This window comes from Sceloporus occidentalis, unplaced genomic scaffold, assembly GCF_023333645.1.
Source record: "Sceloporus occidentalis isolate IW3139 unplaced genomic scaffold, rSceOcc1.0.p SCAF_98, whole genome shotgun sequence".
NCBI lineage: Eukaryota > Metazoa > Chordata > Lepidosauria > Squamata > Phrynosomatidae > Sceloporus > Sceloporus occidentalis.
In genome coordinates this window covers 719,248-739,861 of record NW_028317078.1, presented here as the reverse complement: position 1 = coordinate 739,861, position 20,614 = coordinate 719,248, and the positions used below count along the sequence as shown (strand labels likewise).

The 20,614-nt window shown below is 44.7% G+C and overlaps 1 protein-coding gene across 14 annotated transcripts in view; it reads left to right on the top strand.

Annotated features, from left to right (window-relative positions):
- The first annotated feature begins 9,279 nt into the window (after positions 1-9,279).
- LOC149284180 (ephrin type-B receptor 2-like) overlaps positions 9,280-20,614 on the top strand; it is a 39,326-nt gene continuing 27,991 nt past the window's right edge. For 10 of the 14 annotated variants that reach the window (XM_089497077.1, XM_089497074.1, XM_089497065.1 and 7 more), the window contains exons 1-2: positions 9,283-9,339; positions 12,822-13,506. In XM_089497077.1, the coding sequence (XP_089353203.1) occupies positions 9,283-9,339; positions 12,822-13,506 (742 nt within the window). Of the gene's footprint in view, positions 9,355-12,815; positions 13,507-20,614 lie in introns of those variants that run through there. The other 4 variants (XM_089497068.1, XM_089497069.1, XM_089497072.1 and 1 more) reach the window with 3 other exon arrangements.

The window sequence follows — 20,614 nt, the reverse complement described above, 5'->3', positions numbered from 1 at the left end:
TCAGATGACTGATAGAAACGAAACCAGATCTGGCTACGGAACAAAAATCTTCTCATTTGTGCTGATTGTAAGAACCAGGACCGGAATAAAGCTTTGAATGATCCAAGCCAGTCCAACTTAACCCAAAAAATGAAAGGGGATCCCGTGGCACGGTGTTCCCGGCACCAAGAACACACAAACCTTCACTGCCTAAAACACGGGTTAAAGCTTTGTCGAGGAAAACCTAGCATGATCCTCGCTTGTTTCATTTTGGATACACTACGGGGTTCATCATCCAAACTTTATCTGTGATGCCAGGATAGCGATTGGGATCAGACTAAACCTGCAGCTTCTGCAGAACCTCCTGGAGGTTCTTCTGATGCCTGAAAGGGTCAAGAAGTTTTTGCAGAACTTTTACCATTCAGCAGCCAGAAGAGGTTTGAGTGTGTAACAAGGGTTAAATGTTGAAGCTGCCATTTAAGGCTCAAGATGGTGTTATCTCTGCAACAAATCTTCTGACTCCACCCTGGGGATTTACTGGAAAAAGGATTCCTGACTGGGGAAAAGGCTTTCACCATAATCCCTGTGGGGTGTGTCTACATATTGTCATTTTGCATACGATACACGTCATACGTTTCATACATGTCATCGATGAACCCTCTCTATAGGCCATCGTATCTCCAGATGTAAAAAGCATTTCTAGTGCAGGGAAGGTCCTGTCTCAGCCTAAGGCTGTGGTTACTGAAGAGCAGGAGATTAATCTTGGTGTCTTTAAACTTTGTTTGTGGAATGTGCGAAGAAAGGGTGGAGGTGGATTCCGCAGATTAACCAAACCTGCCCTGTTTATTTTCTGGGGGGGGAAAGTTTTCTTCTGAAACCTCAGCTAAAAGTTTACCGCATAGCATTTAATTCACCGACCAACAGTGATAAAAAGCTAGAATAAGCGAAGGAATGTGTGGGATTCTCTGCTTTAGGATAAAATGTTGCAATGGCCGGATGCTGCGTCTGGGGATGTTATACTCAGGAAAAGTTTGTACTACCTGCGATCCTTGGTTTACTTTACCGGTGGCCACAGCAAGACTCTCAGAAATTATTTAAACATTAAATATGGTCCCATGTTTAAAAGATTTTGCAACACATGTGCATACGCACGCCGATTAATATGACTATTGGCTCCTTGCCGTAGGAGTTAGTGATGAGAGGACATGAACCCCCAGAGACACGTGCGTGTGGTGAACAGCACAGGAATTTACTATTGTGTTGGGAGATTGTAGAACCAGATCCTCGTCTGTCGTCCTTGCTTGTGTTCTGCTCTCAGTAATCCCACATCCCCCAGGCAAACGAGAATGTGCCTGAATCTTGTAATGCTGAATATTTCTCCAAGATGTTTATTTTAACTGAAGATTTAATAAACCTGCGTTTCACCAACAAACTGAACACTCAGGACTAACAGGCGGCTGCCGAGCCCATTCACATGGGTTTGGTGGAATTTACTGTGTTGAAACCTGTTGTGAACTTGTGCAAAACAGATGAAGTTAATTGCCCAGTGAAAGGAATGGGCACTTTGTTAAGGCAGTTTGGGGGCTCCTTAAGTCTTCTCTACCTGTTGTAATGCCCCAGGCCTCTCTCTGCCTGTCGGCAATGATATGAGTCTCATGTTTAATGCATACTCGTGTCTGTAGGGGCACCAGGGCTGCAATTCTGCTTGTCGGCAGTAATCAGAGATTATCTTCATTTACAAATTTGTTAATTACCGAATTTTCTCTCTCTATTGCTATACACGGTTTATTCTCTCTGTCCTTCTTTCTCTGCTTTATTAAGCCATGCTTCTTTATCGTTCTGTCTCTCTCTCCTCGACTCCTAGTGAATGTCTTGTTCAAATGTTAAGAGCCTCTCACTTTGAGTGGCCTTTATGATGTCAGGTTGCTTGGACCTGGGGCAGGGAGAGCTGGCTGTGCAGTCACGGTGACCTCTCATCGAAATGAAGATATGAATTAGGGACGAAGGTATGGAGGATTGACTTTAATTAAGGAAATACCTCCTGTGTGAAAACATTAGAAACACAGATCTATATTGAGGTATTCATGGATATCACCATGTGGCATAAACATGTTATCCTTTTAATTTTTTAAAGGGATGTTTGGGTATAATGATGGGGACTGGGGGGTGACGCAGAACAGCTGTGCAGAAATCTTGGTATAAAAATCCCACCAGCTGTCCCTTGGTTTCTCTGCCCACCCTGCAGCCCCCTCTCCTAATGTTCCCCTTTTCCTTTTAATAAAATTTGCTGGCACCGTTCCTCTGTCGCCTTTGGACGTCTGCAGCTCTTGGCCTCGTCTGGCTTACAAAGAGAGCAAAACTCAGCCAACTCAGCACCCGGCTTCTGTGCTTTATTGTTAGCTGTGAAACCTTTCCAAAGAGGCCTTGTCCCCCGTACAGGAACCTCAGCATCTTGTAGTAGTTTTTACTTGTGATGTTTGTTGATGGGATGTTGAGCCCAGTTTTGCGCAGGGGGTCCAACCCATCCTGACATAGATGATGTTTCGGTCAGTGACCTGGAACAAGGTGCTGCATCTGCACTGCCATAGCCCAGCATAGAAATGTTTACTATACAGTGAATCACTTTACGTCCTGACTAACCCCCTTAACCAGTGACTCCACCAGGACGTTTCCAAACCCCCTTAACCAGTGACTCCACCAGGACGTTTCCAAACCCCCGTAACCAGTGACTCCACCAGGACGTTTCCAAACCCCCGTAACCAGTGACTCCACCAGGACGTTTCCAAACCCCCGTAACCAGTGACTCCACCAGGACGTTTCCAAACCCCCGTAACCAGTGACTCCACCAGGATGTTTCCAAACCTCAGTAACCAGTGACTCCACCAGGACGTTTCCAAACCCCCATAACCAGTGACTCTGCCGGGTGGTTTCCAAACCTCCGTAACCAGTGACTCCGCTGGTAGGTTTCCAACCCCTTATAACCAGTGACTTTGACAGCAGGTTCAAAAACCCTATAACCAGTGATTCCATGGGGTGGGGGTTCCTCTGAAAAGACCCGTGGGATCTCTTTATACTTCTTTTATTGAGAAAAGCAAGGTGGTGCAGAGTTATGGCTTTGAACTCTTCCCTTGATAGATTTGTGTCCATGCAGTAAATAATCTGAACGAGTGGCTAGAATTGGGATATTTGCTCAGATTTCAGACATTAGTGGAATCTTTGGTGTTTTATTAGTTGCCTGTCCTCCACCGTGTGACATTTTCCACGAGTTGCTCTTTTGTCGGGAATGCATGGAATCGGATCTGCTGAACATCTGGCGATTGCGGTAAAGCGCCTGCTCTGAGCTGCTGATTGGTTAAACACCAGTGATGACAGAGTGTTTCCATCTATCAAGAGCTTTCCACTTGCTCCCGTCTTAATTTATCCCTTGGGAGGCTTTTGGTTGAAGACCCCCTGTGCCTCTTTTTTGTCGTCATAATAACAAAATATCAAAGTCAACGTAATTCCAGAGGTACCAAGCAGGGTTTGCAGTTGTTCCACAAGAGCAACGTTATGGCGGCTGGCAGGAGATGTTGCTCTGCGCTCTGTAAATTAATTATCAATAACAACTGTTTACCTAGTCTGAAAATTATTTGCAAACTATCTGTTGATACAAGTGGCAGGTTCACTTCAGATTTTATTTCTTTGTGTCTGACGTGGGAATCGATACCCCTGTGTGAATTATAGTAGTGGTGGCGCTTCTCCCGTCCACTGGGAATTTATATTTAGTTTTGCCCTCAAAACGCCTGCATATCGGCCTCACTGCACCCACTTAGTGAAGACTCAATTGCAGTCTCAGATTTCACTTGTTCTGGTCTTCGGAGGTTGTTTTTCTTTTTCTGTATGGTGTTTTCAAAAACCAGAGAATATGGCATTACATTTCATATATAAATTTTTTCACTTTCTGTAAAATCTCAGCCCTTATCCTCCAAAACTCCAGGCTAAGCCTCTGCTCAGCCCCGAGCTAACACGTGTAACGTATGTTCTAATGAATATTCACAATATGTTTGTGAAGAAGAAATCGAGATTGGAGCACAGATGAGCGAAGGATCAGGGGTTTCCATAGCCTAAGCGTAAATTTTAGTTTTTTCATTAAGTATTATTTTTTTTATAATATTAATACTTTTGACCAACAGAGGCATTAAAACATGGATTTAGTAACCAAAGACCCTGGTAGGACCCAGATCCCAATACCAAAGGAGGCATGCAGGGGGATGCTGGGAAAGTTGATTTAATTGTATAGAGGCCCAGTGCAGCATTTAAAGAGGTAGCAACATTGGGAAGCCATGATATAAGTCCCTGTCACCAGGGCTTAAAGTCCATTTCTACTTTTGAAACAATTCAGAATATATAACTTGCAGCCATGGAAAGTCTGTATTATTTGGTCCTTGGTATTTAGCCCGTAAGGTCGCTGCTGTATTTCCAATCTCTGCCAAAAAATTTTGTTTTGAAGTTTTGGAGGAAATCCAGATCCAGCAAAGTTTAGTGAAAGAAGAAGGACGTGGCTGGAGCTCTCCGTGTTTGATTGTACAAATATTATAATGGAGTTGGCATGCACCGCACGTATCGCTTAGGGGCTCTCACAACAAAATACAATAATTAAAAGGATTTCTCCTAAAACTATGTGACGTGTTAGGTTGTTCCTAAATCTGACATACATTACCTGCTTTAGGCAATCTTTGCTTTCTGTTTCCCTAACCTGCACCAGCTCTAACCCCTCCGTACAATCAGAAACCCACGTCCACCAACTTAAACCCCTCAGCATAGTTAGAAACCCTTGTGCAGCAGCTTAAAAACCCATCGTATCACCTCAAACCCCTCGGTACAATCAGAAACCCATCTGCATTGGCTTAAACCCTCTCAACACAATCATGAACCCACCAGCATCAGCTCAAACCCTTCAGCACCACCTCAAATCCACTTGCACCAGCTTGGTGCGACCTCAAACTCACACCTGTTTAAACTCTTTGGCGTTAAGATCACAGTGCAGGGAAGGACATTTTATTTGCCCACAAAATGTGTGATGATTGTGTTGACTGGCAAACAGATTGGAAAATATGCAATAGATAATTCATGTTTCTCCTTTCCTATAGCCTTGGCCATGCAGGACAGCACTGAGAGTGGCTTTCTGTAGGATCCTTTGCATTATCCTAATCTCTCGGACCCAGTCTGGGATCTTACATATTTCTTCCAGGTCCCTAATGATCTTGTGATGCCTAGAGTGAGATAACAAGATGGTGAAAAGATTCACCGGGGTCTCTTCACTCTCAGTGGGATTCCTGCTTAGCTGCTCCAATTAACCCGGGCGCACAAAGACTCCCTCTTTCCGTCCCTTTTTTTTGTGAGGAATCATAAAAGCAGCTGTGCTTCACATGTAGCTTTTTCATCGTCAATTTATTTCTCCAGCTAATTGTACTTTTAAAACAGTCTGGAGCATCTCTCAACACGTTTTCACCATATTCTCTGAGTTGTTCGTGTATCTGTTGGATATCAGCCTCTAATTCTAAATATTCAAGGAGACTCCCAGCTGGATGTGACAAGAAACACCATTATTGATTAGTTGCGGTTAAAACGTGTCAATAATGGTGTGTTATGTATGCAAGAATTCAGCTTTTTGAATTATTTGTGAATTATTTTCATGTGCGGACAGGTAAGGTCAATATGATGGGATGTCTACTCCAGAGTCCACCTACTCCAGATGTGTCGCCGTAGTGTGGCAGTATGTGCCATTGTGTGGCAGAGTGTAACTGGTTTTGGATGTGGCGTTTTGGGTAAATTATACGGATTTCATTAATTGCATCCATTCTGAATTCAGGTTGTTCCTGATGTGTATCTGGCAATGGCTGCAGCTGCCCAGATAATGAGAGCCATTAATATGGAGTCTGCTGGAAACAGCCACATCTTTCACTGGAAATATTAATAATAGTTTTGGCTTCTCCCCAGTCCTTTATTTTAAAAGCAGCAGATGATCTGGGGGGGCAGCACATGTCTGATGATGTCACTCATGAAGACGAGGATTCTACTAATGACATAATGTCAGCATTTTTGTCAGCTTTGGATTTCCTGTCCAGTTTGGGCAGGAGATAGTGTTTAATACATCTAGAAAGATAGGTTTTTGTGCCGTTACACACATGTATTTGTATACAGGTTATATCATGAACTCCCAGTGGAGGTGTAAGGAGCACACAGCAGCCCCCAGCTCCGTGTTTATGTGCAGCGGGTATATTATGACGTCGTACAGACAGACAGCTCACCATTCACAGCTCACGGCCTGTTGCTATTAGTGAAATAATTTGGCACCAAGATTCTTACTAAGAGCATCGTGAAAGTGCTTACTGTCACCGTGCCACGGGGAGACGGCAGTTCGTGGGGTTATTTGGGGGAATTCGCTACCTTCCTGCAGCTTGCTTTCTGCAGACCAAATGTTTCTCTTTGTACTTTTTATACTCGTACAGTATTTAGTGTAATGTAAAGTATGTTAAGTTAACCCATTCGCTGTCAGCTTGGCTTTCAAGCGCAACTCATCAGACTGAGAACTGGTCCTTTCTGTACAGCGCCTGTAACTGCGTTATATTTGCGCAGCATATGGGGTTATATTCATATTAAACTTGGCAGCTTGCTGTGTCCGTGCGCGGTCCCTCTCCATGCTGATGAAATATGTTCTTGTTCATAACGCTCGGTCCCCCGTGGCCCTGATTGCTGGCTGCTCGGCTCTGCTCCTGGGTGATCTGAGCTGGCTTCACTTTGCCTCTGGCTCCTTCACTTCATGGAGCGTTTGGGATTTTGTTCAATCTCAGTCCTGGTTTAAGAGGAAACGCCCTGAGCAGAATAATTCCCGGCTCTTTTTCTGTTATACAGATACCATGTAGATATGAAGATATATATCTGCTTTACCCTGCTTGGTGCCGACCCCATATGCCTACAAGAGGCAGATGCCAGGAGCAAATAATTGCAGGGTGCACATTTTTAACCCAGTTGTCCTTTCATGTAATGCCACATAAGAAATTGCCCCAGCCATCTATGGGCATTGTACGCTTTGCAGCCCAGAACCATAGATTTTTGGTTAAACGGTGAATAATGGCAAGGAAATCCTTGCCTGTCCCCATCTGGAGATATCTTCTCACCCTGTCCTGTTTGAAAAGGCCTCTCTTGAGTGGCTTTACGTTGGAGAGTCAGAGGGTGAAGCACATTGTTCTGATTGGCTGCGGGACATCGCAGTGAGCGAATGTCCCCCGGTACAGGGTGCTTGGGGGCCACTCAGCTCTTATCTCCTTCACAGCCCGCCCCGGCACCTGCCTAATCGCGGCACAGAGACTGAAATCCAACGTCTGCTTGTCGAGCTGAATGGTTGTTTCTGGTTGTGTCGCCTCTTATTCCCCCTCCTTCTCTCGATTTATTGATTATGTTACGTATAGAGGTTTTGTCCCATGCAATCCCTCCTATGGCCTTAATCAATGGCTGTCTCATAGATCAGGCATGATAACGCTAGTGAAACACCCTCGCCTGCTGGGATAATGGAGGACAATGCATCCCGCTACCCATTACTACCACTCCGTGCGGCCCATCAGCTATACTCTGCTGGCTCATTTAGCAGGGGCTCCGATCACCAATATGCTGTGGAGCGCTGACCACTAAAACACTCACCCCAAACAGGCAACATACTGGTTTCATTGGCTAATCTGCATTGAAGAGACAAAGTACATCGTGAGGAATAATGCGATTAACCCACTTTTACTGAAACAAAATGTACTAATAGCATATTAAACCAAATAAAACATTAATAGTCTTTTTAGCAGAACATCGTCCGCTTTCTCTTTCCGTATGAGCTAATAAGCCCACTTTTATCTGGTGTACTTAAGCCTCTCTCCTTCCGTCGGGAACGCAGTTTCTGGAAGTTTGGAAGCTGCTATGCCGGGGGCGATCCTGTATTATCTTCCTCTTTCTATGTGGGTTACATTCAGAGAATCCACCGGCAAACAAACGCCCCCCACCCCAGCCTCATTAATTTTAATTTCCATTCTATCTTGGTAAAGATGGAGCAAAGTTTTCTTAAATTATTCACACAGCGGACGCAGGGAAGACGCCGAACACTCTCTAGAACAGCTGAGAAGAAGAAATACCTGGAAACCTTACTGAAACAAAGCTTCTAATTTAACGAATGTGCATATCATGGCAGAACCCAGCGATCTCAAACTTTAATAAGACTGCAGTAATTCATCACTTACCCCGGATAAACCCCAACCATTCATTATCATTTCAGTTCAGGATGGAAGCATGGACTCTCTTGCCCCCTCCTTGTTTACTATTAATGCCTCTGGCAAATTGTGACCTAGATCACTTTTTTTCAAGGGTTTCTGAAGGGTATTAAAAACCCAGTCCGGGTACATGGGGAAAGAGTCAGAAAGGCTAAGTTAGGTATATGTTGTATTGTCTCTATTGAACCCTATGGCCCCGAGAGCCAGTACCTGCTGTACGGTTGTCAGTCACCTGTAATGAGGGTATCAGGAGGGTTGCGCAGGGGCGCCGTTTGAGACTTGTTGATGAATTTGCTCTTAAAACTCAGGTCAATATCATCAGATCTGTGTTCCTTCACCAAAACACTCCTTCATTGTGATGTAATGAGAACCACCAGATCCTGCCCTAAAGGGGCGTCGCAGCAATCTTGGGGTGCTGGTGTGGGCTTCGTCGAATGACCAGGAATGATTAGCGTTATATAGTGTCATCAGTAGTGTCACCGATAATAAGCCGGCTCATCCGCACGTTACTTTTCATTTATTATTTGCTGTAGCTTTTTTAACATTAAAGAGAGTATTGAGTGCCGGTGATCAGGGGTCTGTGGAAGCCGGGCCAGGCCCTCCATGCTGCTTTCGTTCTGGTGAGTTTGGGAGGCCATGTTTCACATGCTTGTACGATTCAATCTTTAGAATGTTATCACTTGATGCCCTATAAAGCAGCTCATTGCGCTGTAATTCCAGAACTAATATTTTGTGTTGAACTGGATTAGTAATATGATAAATCCAGCACTGGAAATAGAAAGTTAGGAAAAAGGGATGGTGAAAGGAGAATATTACATATAGCCTCGGGATACTTTGTACATGTATAAAATGCGCACTCTCACCTGCGTCCTAATGTATGGAAGAAATTTGAGAATTAAAATGGCCGTCCAGACGAGACAAAACCATAGTAAATAAAGAGACTTTTTGTGAGGTTTTAGATCGACCCCAGGAGTCTTTAAATATAATGTGATTTTTTTTTTCAGAAACCTTGATGGATTCAACGACAGCGACAGCAGAGTTAGGTTGGACGGTGCAGCCATCATCAGGAGTGAGTATGTTAAATGTCTGCCGACCCGCAGAGCCCGGGGCGTGATAACGACCACGCTGTCTGTATTTTCCCCACACATTAAAGGTCAGGGATTCCCCAAACTGCAACTACATATAAATAACAGGTCGTAAAAATGGACGCGAAGGACTGTCCACATGATTCGCCTGTTTGGGAAGCCAGACTTAAGCCGTACCACAAGCAGTTGTGTTATTCCCTGGAAATGTGGGTGTGGGTAGTATTGAGGTGTAGATAATATTGGGGCGCAGCGTTAACTATGTTAATTTGTAGTTTTTCATGTTTCGATATCTCGGTGCTCAGCCTTTCATTTATTGAGGGTTCATTAAGAAATTCTTTGGAATGCAGGCAGTGATTGCTGGTTATGCAGGTTCCTTCACCGCAACAAGACTGAGCGGTTCACGTTCTGTGGGAATGGAGATCTAGCCAGCCGGCAACAGCGTTTTCGTTCCTCAAAGAGAGAGGAAAAAATGTAAAATTACTTATATGATGTCACTTCTGAACCAAAAAGAGGCTTGAAATGTGAAAAATGAAGACGTTTCTTTCAGATTCACACGCACCCTTGACAAGCTCGTTTGGTCCTGTGCCCCCCGCTGTGCCACTGGTCCCCGGCCAAGACGCTCCTTTTGACAAAATCGCTGAAACTTAGTTGGCATAAGAAAAGAATCTGTCAAGAATGGGGGGATTAAAATTTGTCAGACAAAATACCTCCTCCCCCAGCCCCACGGAAGGGGAGAAAGGGCCTCCACTAGAGCTTGAGTCTGAAAACCAGCCTCCGTGGGCTGTCGGATTGTCAGAGACCAAAGGCTGGTGGAGCTGCGCTCGGCTCAGCTCATTCCATCTTTGATCAATGAGGAGAAGTTGCAAAAAATGATTGGCCCTCAATGGCTGAGGTCACAGGGCCAAACCTCTATTTTCCCCCTCTTTTGCAGCTTTTTTGTTGAATTCTCCACCACCGTCCAAGCTCGGCCCCTTTATCTCCATATTTTAGTCTCATTTCTCCTTCTTTCTAGGCGGCTAATGAGGCCTATGGGCCCGTTGTAAGCGTTCTGAATGTATTATTGTGTTTGTCTCGGGTCCTCGGCATGTTAATTAGCGAGGAAGGAGAAAGGCAGAGAGCTCTAATTAAGCGCAGGGCTGTGACTTTCTTGGCCAAGAAAAAAAAGAGACAGAGAGAGTAGAAGCTTTTGAGTGGCACATTTTGGCGGATTAGTTAAGCCGCGATGCATTTGGTGTCTCACAATAAAGGCTTTTTCCACAAAGTACGGTTGGCTTCCTCCCCTCCCCCAGACTCTGCCATAATTCCCGGTCACTCTCCATTTCCACGCAAGGATGGGTAACCATGACAACAGGAGCGGCTGAAAGGGGGGCCTGTGAGAGCAATCAATGGCTCCCGAACGGCCGAGGTCCACCAAGGCCATCATTCACTGCTCCATGCTATCATGGCCCCTGCGAATAATCAGGGACCATCCGAAATTTAAAGCCTCTCTCGAATGCTCTATTTGGGGAGATGCAGAAAACCCCTTTGCTGGAAGAAGCACTGGTTTTGGGAGGGTTTGCATGGAGATGGGGTGTCTAAGAATGGCTTGTTCTTAACTCCTTCTGTACCAAGGTGGTACCTAACAAATTGCAAATCATCATTCAAACCGATACGTATTGTTTTATTATGCAGTGCAGCGTCTTTGTTAATACAATTCTGCCTCTATCCCCTTACGTCTGAGTATTGACAATATTAAGAGAGAGAGGATTATTTTAATAGTTGGAAGTATTCACCTGGGTCTTGCTCAGAAAACACTGTATACCAAGAGAAATTTCAGCTGAGATTATTTGCCCATAATTACCATCATTTTGGTTAAGAAAGCCCTTTCGCTGATTTATTCATTTTCTGTCGCAGACTCATATGAGAAGTGGTCGTCAGGCTCTTTATGTCGCGGCACGCGTAGTAAGATGTTGCTGTGTAGTGATTTACACATTTATACGCAGATTAACACGCAGCAGCTAAACACGGAATACAATGTATAAAACAGAATTAATTACTGCGGGGTCTGGGTATACAGCAACGCTGCCCATCCCATGCATTAATATCACCGTATATGCATCAGTAATCATTACTGCGGGGTCTAGAAAATTAGGGGTCAATCCTGCGATATTAGGGCCTGTTACCACGATGACGGAGGACATGTTACTGCAGCGTATCTGGAACATTAACACAATGTATCTTTACTCATTACTGGCAACAGCTCACGTGCACACGCTTTCTGTACCGTGTCTCTCAGGGTGTGTATGCACCATGTTTGTGTGAGTGTGCAGCGGGTGTGAGTGTGCAATGTCAGTGTCTGAGTGTGCACCATGTGTGCACCGTGACCGAGTGTGCACTGTGTATATGCACTGTGACTGAGTGTGCACTGTGTGTATGCACTGTGTCTGTGAGCATTGTGAGTGTACTCCATGTGTGTGTACTGTGAGTGTACACCATAGGGTTCCAGACCCTCAGGATTGTGAAATAAAGGTAACGTAATATGATAATCGGCAGCCTATGGGTCCCCCATCTGCAAGTTATGGGGCCCACAAAGGAAGAGGAAACACTGAAACACTGAGTTTCCCAAAGTTCACTGGCAGTTTAGTGAGGTAAGCCGGGTACATTAATAAATTGCCCCCATGCCCACGACTCTAGTGAGGCACAGACACAACGTCCATTCGAAAATGCAACAGGGAGATATCAGAAGCTGTTATCTGTTAAATGGATGCGGTTTCTGGGCCAGAGACCAAGATTTGCTCTATTCCCGGCCAAGACACCCAAACGCCTTCCTTTATGGGATTAACCTTCTCTGTACTGGAAGGTCTGGGCCGACCCTTTAACTGTTTGTACTGTCTGTTGGTATACAGATTTATTTTATATATAGTGCTAGCCGTTCCCTGGATTATAAATAAATGTGTATATAAAATATAAACGTCAACTTACTTACTGGCAGAAAATGCCGTATTCTGCGTCCGTGAGACGCGACCCTCAGACCTGCTCTGCACTTAGGTCCAGATTAAACTCTCAGCCCAAGGCTTTGTGCCAAAATGTTATCTAAGTAAAAGCATTAATAATGAACCTTTTGTGCCACTCCGTTTGTGGAAATTGATCGCCTTAAAGTATTGATCACAACCTCGTCTCGGTCGGGGAACGAGGCCTCTCACCAGCTCGTATTATTCAGCCATCAGGTGAACACGAGAGAGGTTTAAGAGATGTGGAGGTAGTTCAAGTTCATGGGAGAAATCTTTAAACGCAAATATTGTTAGCTAAAATGATGCCATTGAACATAAGTAATTGTTGCTTGTAGATGCCTCAACCAGATTGTGTCAATATTTGGGACACAATTATTTGCCCTTGTAATTGCAGATAACGGTCCTCCCCACCACCCATGGATAGCCAGTACCTGTGACATGTCTAATGTTTGTCTATCCCTCTCTTCTTGATGCAGTGGGAAGAGGTGAGCGGTTACGATGAAAACATGAACACCATCCGAACGTATCAGGTTTGTAACGTCTTCGAGTCAAGTCAAAATAACTGGCTGAGGACCAAGTACATCCGTAGGAGAGGCGCTCAGAGAATCCACGTGGAGATGAAATTCTCCGTGCGGGACTGTAGCAGCATTCCCAACGTCCCCGGCTCCTGTAAGGAAACGTTCAATCTGTATTACTATGAGTCAGACTATGACTCTGCCACCAAGACGTTTCCTCTGTGGATGGAGAATCCTTGGGTTAAAGTTGACACAATAGCAGCTGACGAAAGTTTTTCCCAGGTCGACCTTGGAGGCCGTGTAATGAAAATTAACACAGAGGTGCGGAGTTTTGGACCTGTTTCCAAATCTGGATTCTATTTAGCATTCCAGGACTATGGAGGATGCATGTCCCTAATTGCAGTAAGAGTCTATTACCGAAAGTGTCCTCGAGTGATCGAGAATGGGGCCGTATTCCAGGAGACATTGTCAGGAGCAGAAAGCACCTCTCTTGTGGCAGCTCGAGGGATATGCATACCCAACGCAGAAGAGGTGGACGTACCCATTAAACTCTACTGCAACGGTGACGGAGAGTGGCTGGTGCCCATTGGGCGGTGCATGTGTAAAGCCGGATATGAATCGGTAGAGAATGGAACTGTTTGCCGAGGTAAGTAACAACCCTTTTCACATGTTATAATATTAGGAAGAAAAATGTCAGAGGCGTCTGCTACAGGAATGAAATGTGTTATATAGGCGTAACTGTTTACTGGTGACTACATTTCCTATCAGTGGAGTGTGATATCAGTATTATGAATTTCCTACACAAGCAACGTGTATCCTGTGTGGCAGGATAACTTGGGCTTGGGGGGTGCTATTGAGACAAGAGGTTAGGGTGACCCCATTCTGACTGAACACATTTGAGGATGACGCTTGTAGTTTTCACTCCGTGCTTATTATTATTTCCGATTTCAGTTTTAGGTGCCCTGAAAATCTTATTTATGCAAATGTTTCTGGTTTTCTGATCGTATCCATTCTGATTTTCATCGCCACGATTTCTCTTCTAACATTCCAAGAAAGAAAATCAGCATTTAAAAAAAATCTGCATGATACAATAACCAGATTCTGAGGCTCACTTTTGGGTTTCACTTGAGTGAAACTGGAATTAACTCAGCGATTTTACACAGGACTTTACTTATTTACAATTGTTGAACCAAAAGCTTGTTGCTTTCCTTACTCCCTGACATTCCAATAATATTATCTGTTACACACGCAAATTTGTGCAGATTGATAAAATGTTACCACTTACTCAGGGAATGCAGGAAATCATTAAAGAGTTTTGGCCATTTCTTTTTAATAAAATATGTTTTTATTTAAAAAAAAAAAAAAAAAAAAGAACGGCAAATATTGCGCAGGGAGACACATCGTCTACTGACAAACTTGTCATTTTCTTCTCTCTCTTGATTAAAAGAAAAGCAAATAAATATGTTTCTAGAAGGTGCAGAGTTGGCCCTTCTGAGTTCTCTCTTCAGTTTCTTAAACCCTTTTATTGTGCAGAAGAGGAAATAAATTATTGAAACTGACAGTATGCAAGTTTGCCAATAAGTTAAGGTTAAGACATATGTGTACAGACAAAGAAGAGCGCCCTGCACCTGGGAATTTATAATCTGTTACTACATTTTGTATTTATAAAGCAAAAATATTCCCTTTCTAATTCACAAAACAGTAAAACTCCTGTTTATGTACACGGCGCAGGGACATGCAGATATAAGTGCACATTTCTCAGAAGGCTCCAGGTTTTGGAGATTTCTCAGAAGGCTCCGGGTTTTGGAGATTTCTCAGAAGGCTCCGGGTTTTGGAGATTTCTCTCCCAGCCTTTAAATGCGGGCATATTCTTCTTTATGGGTTCGAATGTCAGGAAACTGAGCCCAAAGGACCCTCCACATATCCGCTCCAGTCTGCTTTCACCAGTTTCACTGAAGCCTTGTATTTCTGCATCTGAACACGTGTGTCATTTCACATCTGGTTTAACTGCTAAATGTTAGGGGAACACAGGAGGAGAGATGGTAAGCAGCGTGGACAGCCCGAGTCGCAGCAAGGGTGATGTCATCTGCTTCGAAGTTGGAACCATCTGTGTGATTGGCCACTTCATTGTCATTAAATATCCTGAGATGCCACACAATATGTGATTACAACACCTCATTACACGGTAGATATAAATACGCTCGCAGCCTCTCAGGTCTGGCCTGGCCGACTTGCTGACAATTTTCAGCTTGTAATACTTAGAAATATGATTGGTTACCATGAGATCGCAGACTCCATGTGACAGTTTACCTTTCAGAAGCCATATCTGACTCCGAGTTTAGCAGCACCCCTAACATGAACTGAATGCAGACATACAGTAGCAGGGTGTCCACTTAAAGTATCTGAAGCTAAGGCAGCCTTGTATATATTAGCGAACCTGGAGATAAACTCCCAAGCATCTGGCTAGTAAGTTAAAAATGGATCCCAATGGATTGTGCCTCTTGGTATTAACTCAAGACTTAACCATTTGCTAATTTGGTGATTTGATATTTTTCCATTCATAGCATAGTACCAGATGCACTAATTATCAGGTAGAGCAGAAGCGATGTTTGTTCTTATCCTTTTCACTCAACACAGAAATTCTTTCTTGTTTTGTGAGATTTTTGAGTAAAGAGAGAAGAGAAATTGTGCAGTTTGTCCGTTTCTAATACGGCAGAGAAGTCTCCAGTTTGCATGCTTTATGTCGTTTCAAGTCAAGCATATTCCTATTTTTTCTTGGAGACTCGTTCATCATTTGGGTTCTCCCAGCTCTTTGCGGGTTTTCCTGTAGGCGCATCACTCTCTGTGTTCTGCCCCAAAACCACAGCCGCAAAACGTCTGCAAGAGACAGTTTCCTAAGCTAACCCCATCTGCTACCGCTCCTCACCCCGTTACTGCCCCGGGCATCAACCTTCCACGCTGGGAGGCCCGTGAAACGTCCTCACTTCACTCATCATCATCCTCATCTGTTGAGCCTTCTGCTGGGTGAGCTGCGGCCCCAGACTTCTTCCATCGGCCCTCAGCTCCCTCCGCAGACATGCCGGCTGCTTGTATCCAGCGGGCAGGTTAATTAATGATGTGTTAGTCGCTGAACCATTCTCATGTCTTTAGGGGACTAATCGCTGACCTCATTATCCGTTACCTAAATAGCGTTTCAATATTTATACCACCAGCATTTGGTTACCGTTTTTGATGCTCATCGTCCCGTGTAAATGTAGTATCAAGAGTCATTATAATTTAATGCATTAACCCTTAATGATAACCAGTCCACAACAGTGATGTATTTTACAGAATTCACCAATTGTTTATGGATCATGCTGCATAAGTAATATTTACAAGAGGAAAGAGGCTGGAACTTGACCGATGGGTGAAAGTTGAGGTTTCTATTTGATTATAATTATGAAAATTTGTTAAAACTTAAAGTAAAGATGTAACACAGAGTGTTACAGCAGACAGGAAAGCGGGATTTCTCCCTAATTGAAGTGGTTAAATAACATAAAAAAATGGATGGAGATTCTTGGGCAAGTTTCCAGTCGCAAAATGTACTGTGATAAATCATGAGACAAACTTAAAAGCTTATTCTGTGTTTGCTATAGAAATAGGGAAATGTGTTTGCATGGCAGAGGCGTGTGTAATGTACAGCAATGTCTAACAGATGCTGCACCTACCCCCTCCACTGGGAGATCTGATCCCAGCAAAACACCTCCTGAAAAGGAATGGCAGATTAATATTGATACCCCCTCAGGGGATCTGGCCAGGGATCTGTTAATAATCTAATCCATGGGAACCTCTTCTAGCAACAGAAAACTTTGGGTGGATTTAGATTTCAGCCAGGGCTGGAGCAGCCACCCGTCCAGTGCAGTCGGCTGCAGAAAACCGGGTTACTTCGGGGCCTTTAAACGTGGTTCACAGGAAAGATGGATTGGTGGAAATGGGGGGGCAGTCTCACCCTAAAATAGACACAGTCATGTGCCTGATGAGGTCTCTCTGGACAGTCCTGCTGGGGTCTATTAAACCAGTCCCACCAGACACTTTCTCAAAATAAAACTGGACGCTTTGTGCTCATTAGGCTGTTAAGACGTTTGGAGGAAATGGTGGGACCCCTTGAGCAATAATCCTCACATGTTTCCCTCTCTCCTTGTGCATATCGCTTGGAACTGTGCAAAGAAAAAGCACGTTCAGTCCACGACCATTTCCAGGCCTTCTGTGCCACCATATTGAATTCAGCTTGTGATGGGTACGTCTCGTTGTCACAACTGATTGGCTGGCAGTATTCACCTATAATGATATTAACATCTGACTGAAGCCTTAGGGAGCCCGGGAATGAAATGCAAAACACCGGGAAAACTGTCAATCAGACACATCCCCCACTCCTGACTCACAACGCGGTTATTTTACGCAATTATCACCTGCTTTCATCTTGTGACAGATACCCAGATATCCTATACCAGCTTCATGCCCTCTGTAATTTGGGGTAAGTTCTCTTTTTTTCCCTGTTCCATTCATACATAAACATATAAAGCAGAATGTTAAGATCTGTGCATGGACCCCCCCCCCCTTCGTGGCTCCATTGCATGTGCCGAACGTGATCAAACGAGCCGGGGATTCTTAGCGACAGCTGCTGCCGGGAAGGTGGGACTCGCGGACTCTGGAAATAATTATTGATGCTCGTGTAGAAGATGCGGTTAGGAGACCTTAATTGTCCTTCTACCCCCGCGATTAGTGCTTTATCAGGACTGGGCCCTGGAGAACATAATCAAAGCCTTGTGGGATCCCGGTGTCATCCTGTAACACGCAGTTAAGAGCCAGTAAACAGTCAGGTATGAAGCATGATTCTGGCCCGAGCGCTGTGGATTTTGGGATGCCTTCCAAAGAGCTCCAGTGAAAGTATTATCAGATGTTAAAGAGTTTCCCTGGCGCAGATCATGGTGCATCTGGTTAACTCGTGCTGTGCTGAAAGTACTAAGAATTTGGGGCAAAAGTGCCCGAGATACCCCTAAGGTTGTAGAAGGGGTATAATAAACACTGAGATATTACTGGTGATTTTTTGTCACTGGGATATGGTCATAATCCTGCCATACACACTTACAGCAGTTGACTGGCCCACAGTGTACATGTTCCCAGGGTTGCCACCAGTCCACTAGTTTAGACGCTAATTGGAAGTGCCCCTAATTTTTACATTAATGGCGGTAGCGGATCAGCTCACACAGTTTGAGCTCTGGACCACCGATGGGGGAGTAGACTCTTCTTGCAATCACCACTGACCAGAAGGGTCTGTAAGATGGCAGAACGTAGCAGAGGCACAGAGGTCAGCAATCCAATATGCGGTACATAGAGCAAGACACTTAAATGGTCAGGCAGTCCGAAGCTCAAGAGAGGCAGCTTCTCACAGTAGACAGGCACAGGTGACAAGACTCATAGTCCAGGGGCAGTCCAAAGGTCAAAACACTACGGCTAGCTGCAAGGGGCGCATCCCATTCCTTGAGAGGTCGCACAGGCATGCTTTTTGGAGGCTGAAACTCGGCATTCGGTCTGGCAGGCACACTGTGTGAAACGCCGTCAGGTAAGAAGCGGTGACAACTGTGATAGGAAGTGGTTGATTTTTAGAGGAAAATGTTAACTCCGGGAGTGATGATGAATGGAGGTGGAAAATGTGGATTCAAGAATAGCAATGGATTTATGGGGGGCTGTGGATTCAAGAGGAGACAATGGATTCAGGGAAGGGGTAGATTTAGGGGGAGGCATTCGATGGAGGAGGAAACTGGATTCAGGTGGAGGCGGTGGATAGAGGAAGAAGCTGTGGATTGGGGGGAGGTGGTGAATAGAGGTGGAGGAGATGAATTCTAAAATTCCCACTAGAGCTATCACAGGATGCTGAGGTGCGTTTATTGCCATTTTTGTAAGAACGCTGCTCCAATTGCATCCAAATGTGGCAAAGTTGAGAACTTTAAAAAAAAAAGTAACATCTGCAAATGGTTGTAAATCCCAGGGGCTGTCATCACATATCTTGTAAATTCTGCAGAAAATGGGCTTTTATGGTTAAATGTTTAACCTGCATGTTTTACGGGACTCTCTATAGCTGACAAGTGTCAGCTGTTACAGACCGCAGCACAGGTCTCTCCATTTCTGGCTCAGCTCCTTTCTTTGGGGAACACACAGTCTCTGTGCACGATGAGGAGGGCGCAATGTTCGTGGGGTCAGTTTGTTTTGTTTGATTTTATTGCTCTTCTGCAATAAACCATTTTCCCTAGAGGAGATTTTGAGCTAAACTTCCTACTGCTGTAGGGCAAACTTTGACTTCAGAGAACAGTCACCTGGTAGGGCACCTGGTATGTTTTTCTTCATTTGGCTTAATTTCCAGTTAATGCGATGTGTGATGTTCCTGTGGCCATCCACTCTAAAACCTTACCCATGCTTTTACGTCTCTCCCTTTGTTCTCCTTTTCATCCCTCTGCTCTCCCCCCATGCCTTTACCTTTCTGTTCTCCTCCCTATACTTCTATCAACTCCCTCTGCTTCAGGTCTTTCCCTCATCCTTCTGCTCTCTCCCCATCGTAATTCTGCATGCCCACTTTTCCCTCTACATTTTTACCATTTCTAAGCATTTGCTCACTTTTACAGCCCTCTCCTCTCTCACCCTACTCTTTCCTTTACCCGCCCCCCTGCTATCCAACCACCCCCTACCTCTGTTCTCTCCCCATCCCCCATTCTCTCCCCAACCCTTTGCTGTCTCATTTTTATCCATCTACTCTCTCCACATCCCTCTGCACTCTCTCCCATCATCCCTGATCAGCCGCTGTTCTTTTTCCCATTCCTCTGCTTGCTACCAGTCATTGACCTGCCTCTGCCCCCAGTGGCCCTGTTCCCTCCCTCATCCCTTTGCCCTTCTCCACTAATGACTCCTCTAGTCCCCATCTTTAGACCACTGATGAGCCGTCAGGGTCTTTCCTCTATGTACCCATTTATTGTGACAGAATCCTAGCCAGCAGCAGGGGCCCAGTCTCATCCTTTTTTGTAATTTAATGTGGTTTTGGTTCTGGGGAATTGGTGGAGACAGAATAGATAACTAGCTACATGGGAAGGCATAGAGCAAAGCCCAAATTGCCTGTATACATTTGGTAATTTTACCTCTATGGGGTCCAACAGAAATGTCCCACACACCGCCAGTCTGGTGATGGAGATATCAGTGTGTCTGAGCAGAGTCGGAAATTAGGTTAATGGGCCTGTTTCGTTGTAGAAATTGAATTGTTAAAGTTCCTATTTTCTGGCCCAAAATGGCCCTGAAAGCAGTGAATCGTGCATGAGTTTAGTACAAGCTCTGCTGGGCGGCGAAATGCTGCTCATTACTGATATGGAGAGGTGAGTATTAGATTCCAAACACAACGTTTTCATGATGGTCCCTCGCTAGGCTGCTGTGACTTCAGCAGTAATTGCTCAAGGAAATGTTAGACCTGCGCGATTCAGGAGATGAGCCTCTTATGTGGTTTAACAGGACACTCCAAAAGCAAACGCACAGACCTCTCTGTGCCCCAGATAATGGATGCCCCCGTAGATTTGTGGATCTGAAATTTCTAGATTTGTGGGTATTTTCAAGCATGAAATGTACTTTCTGGCAATCAACATGGCATTATCCAAAGTCACCTGCATGTGTCCTGCAAGCAATATCTCCCCCCCGATCCACAGGCCAGGATTTAATGGCAGACCTTAGTAGTTAAA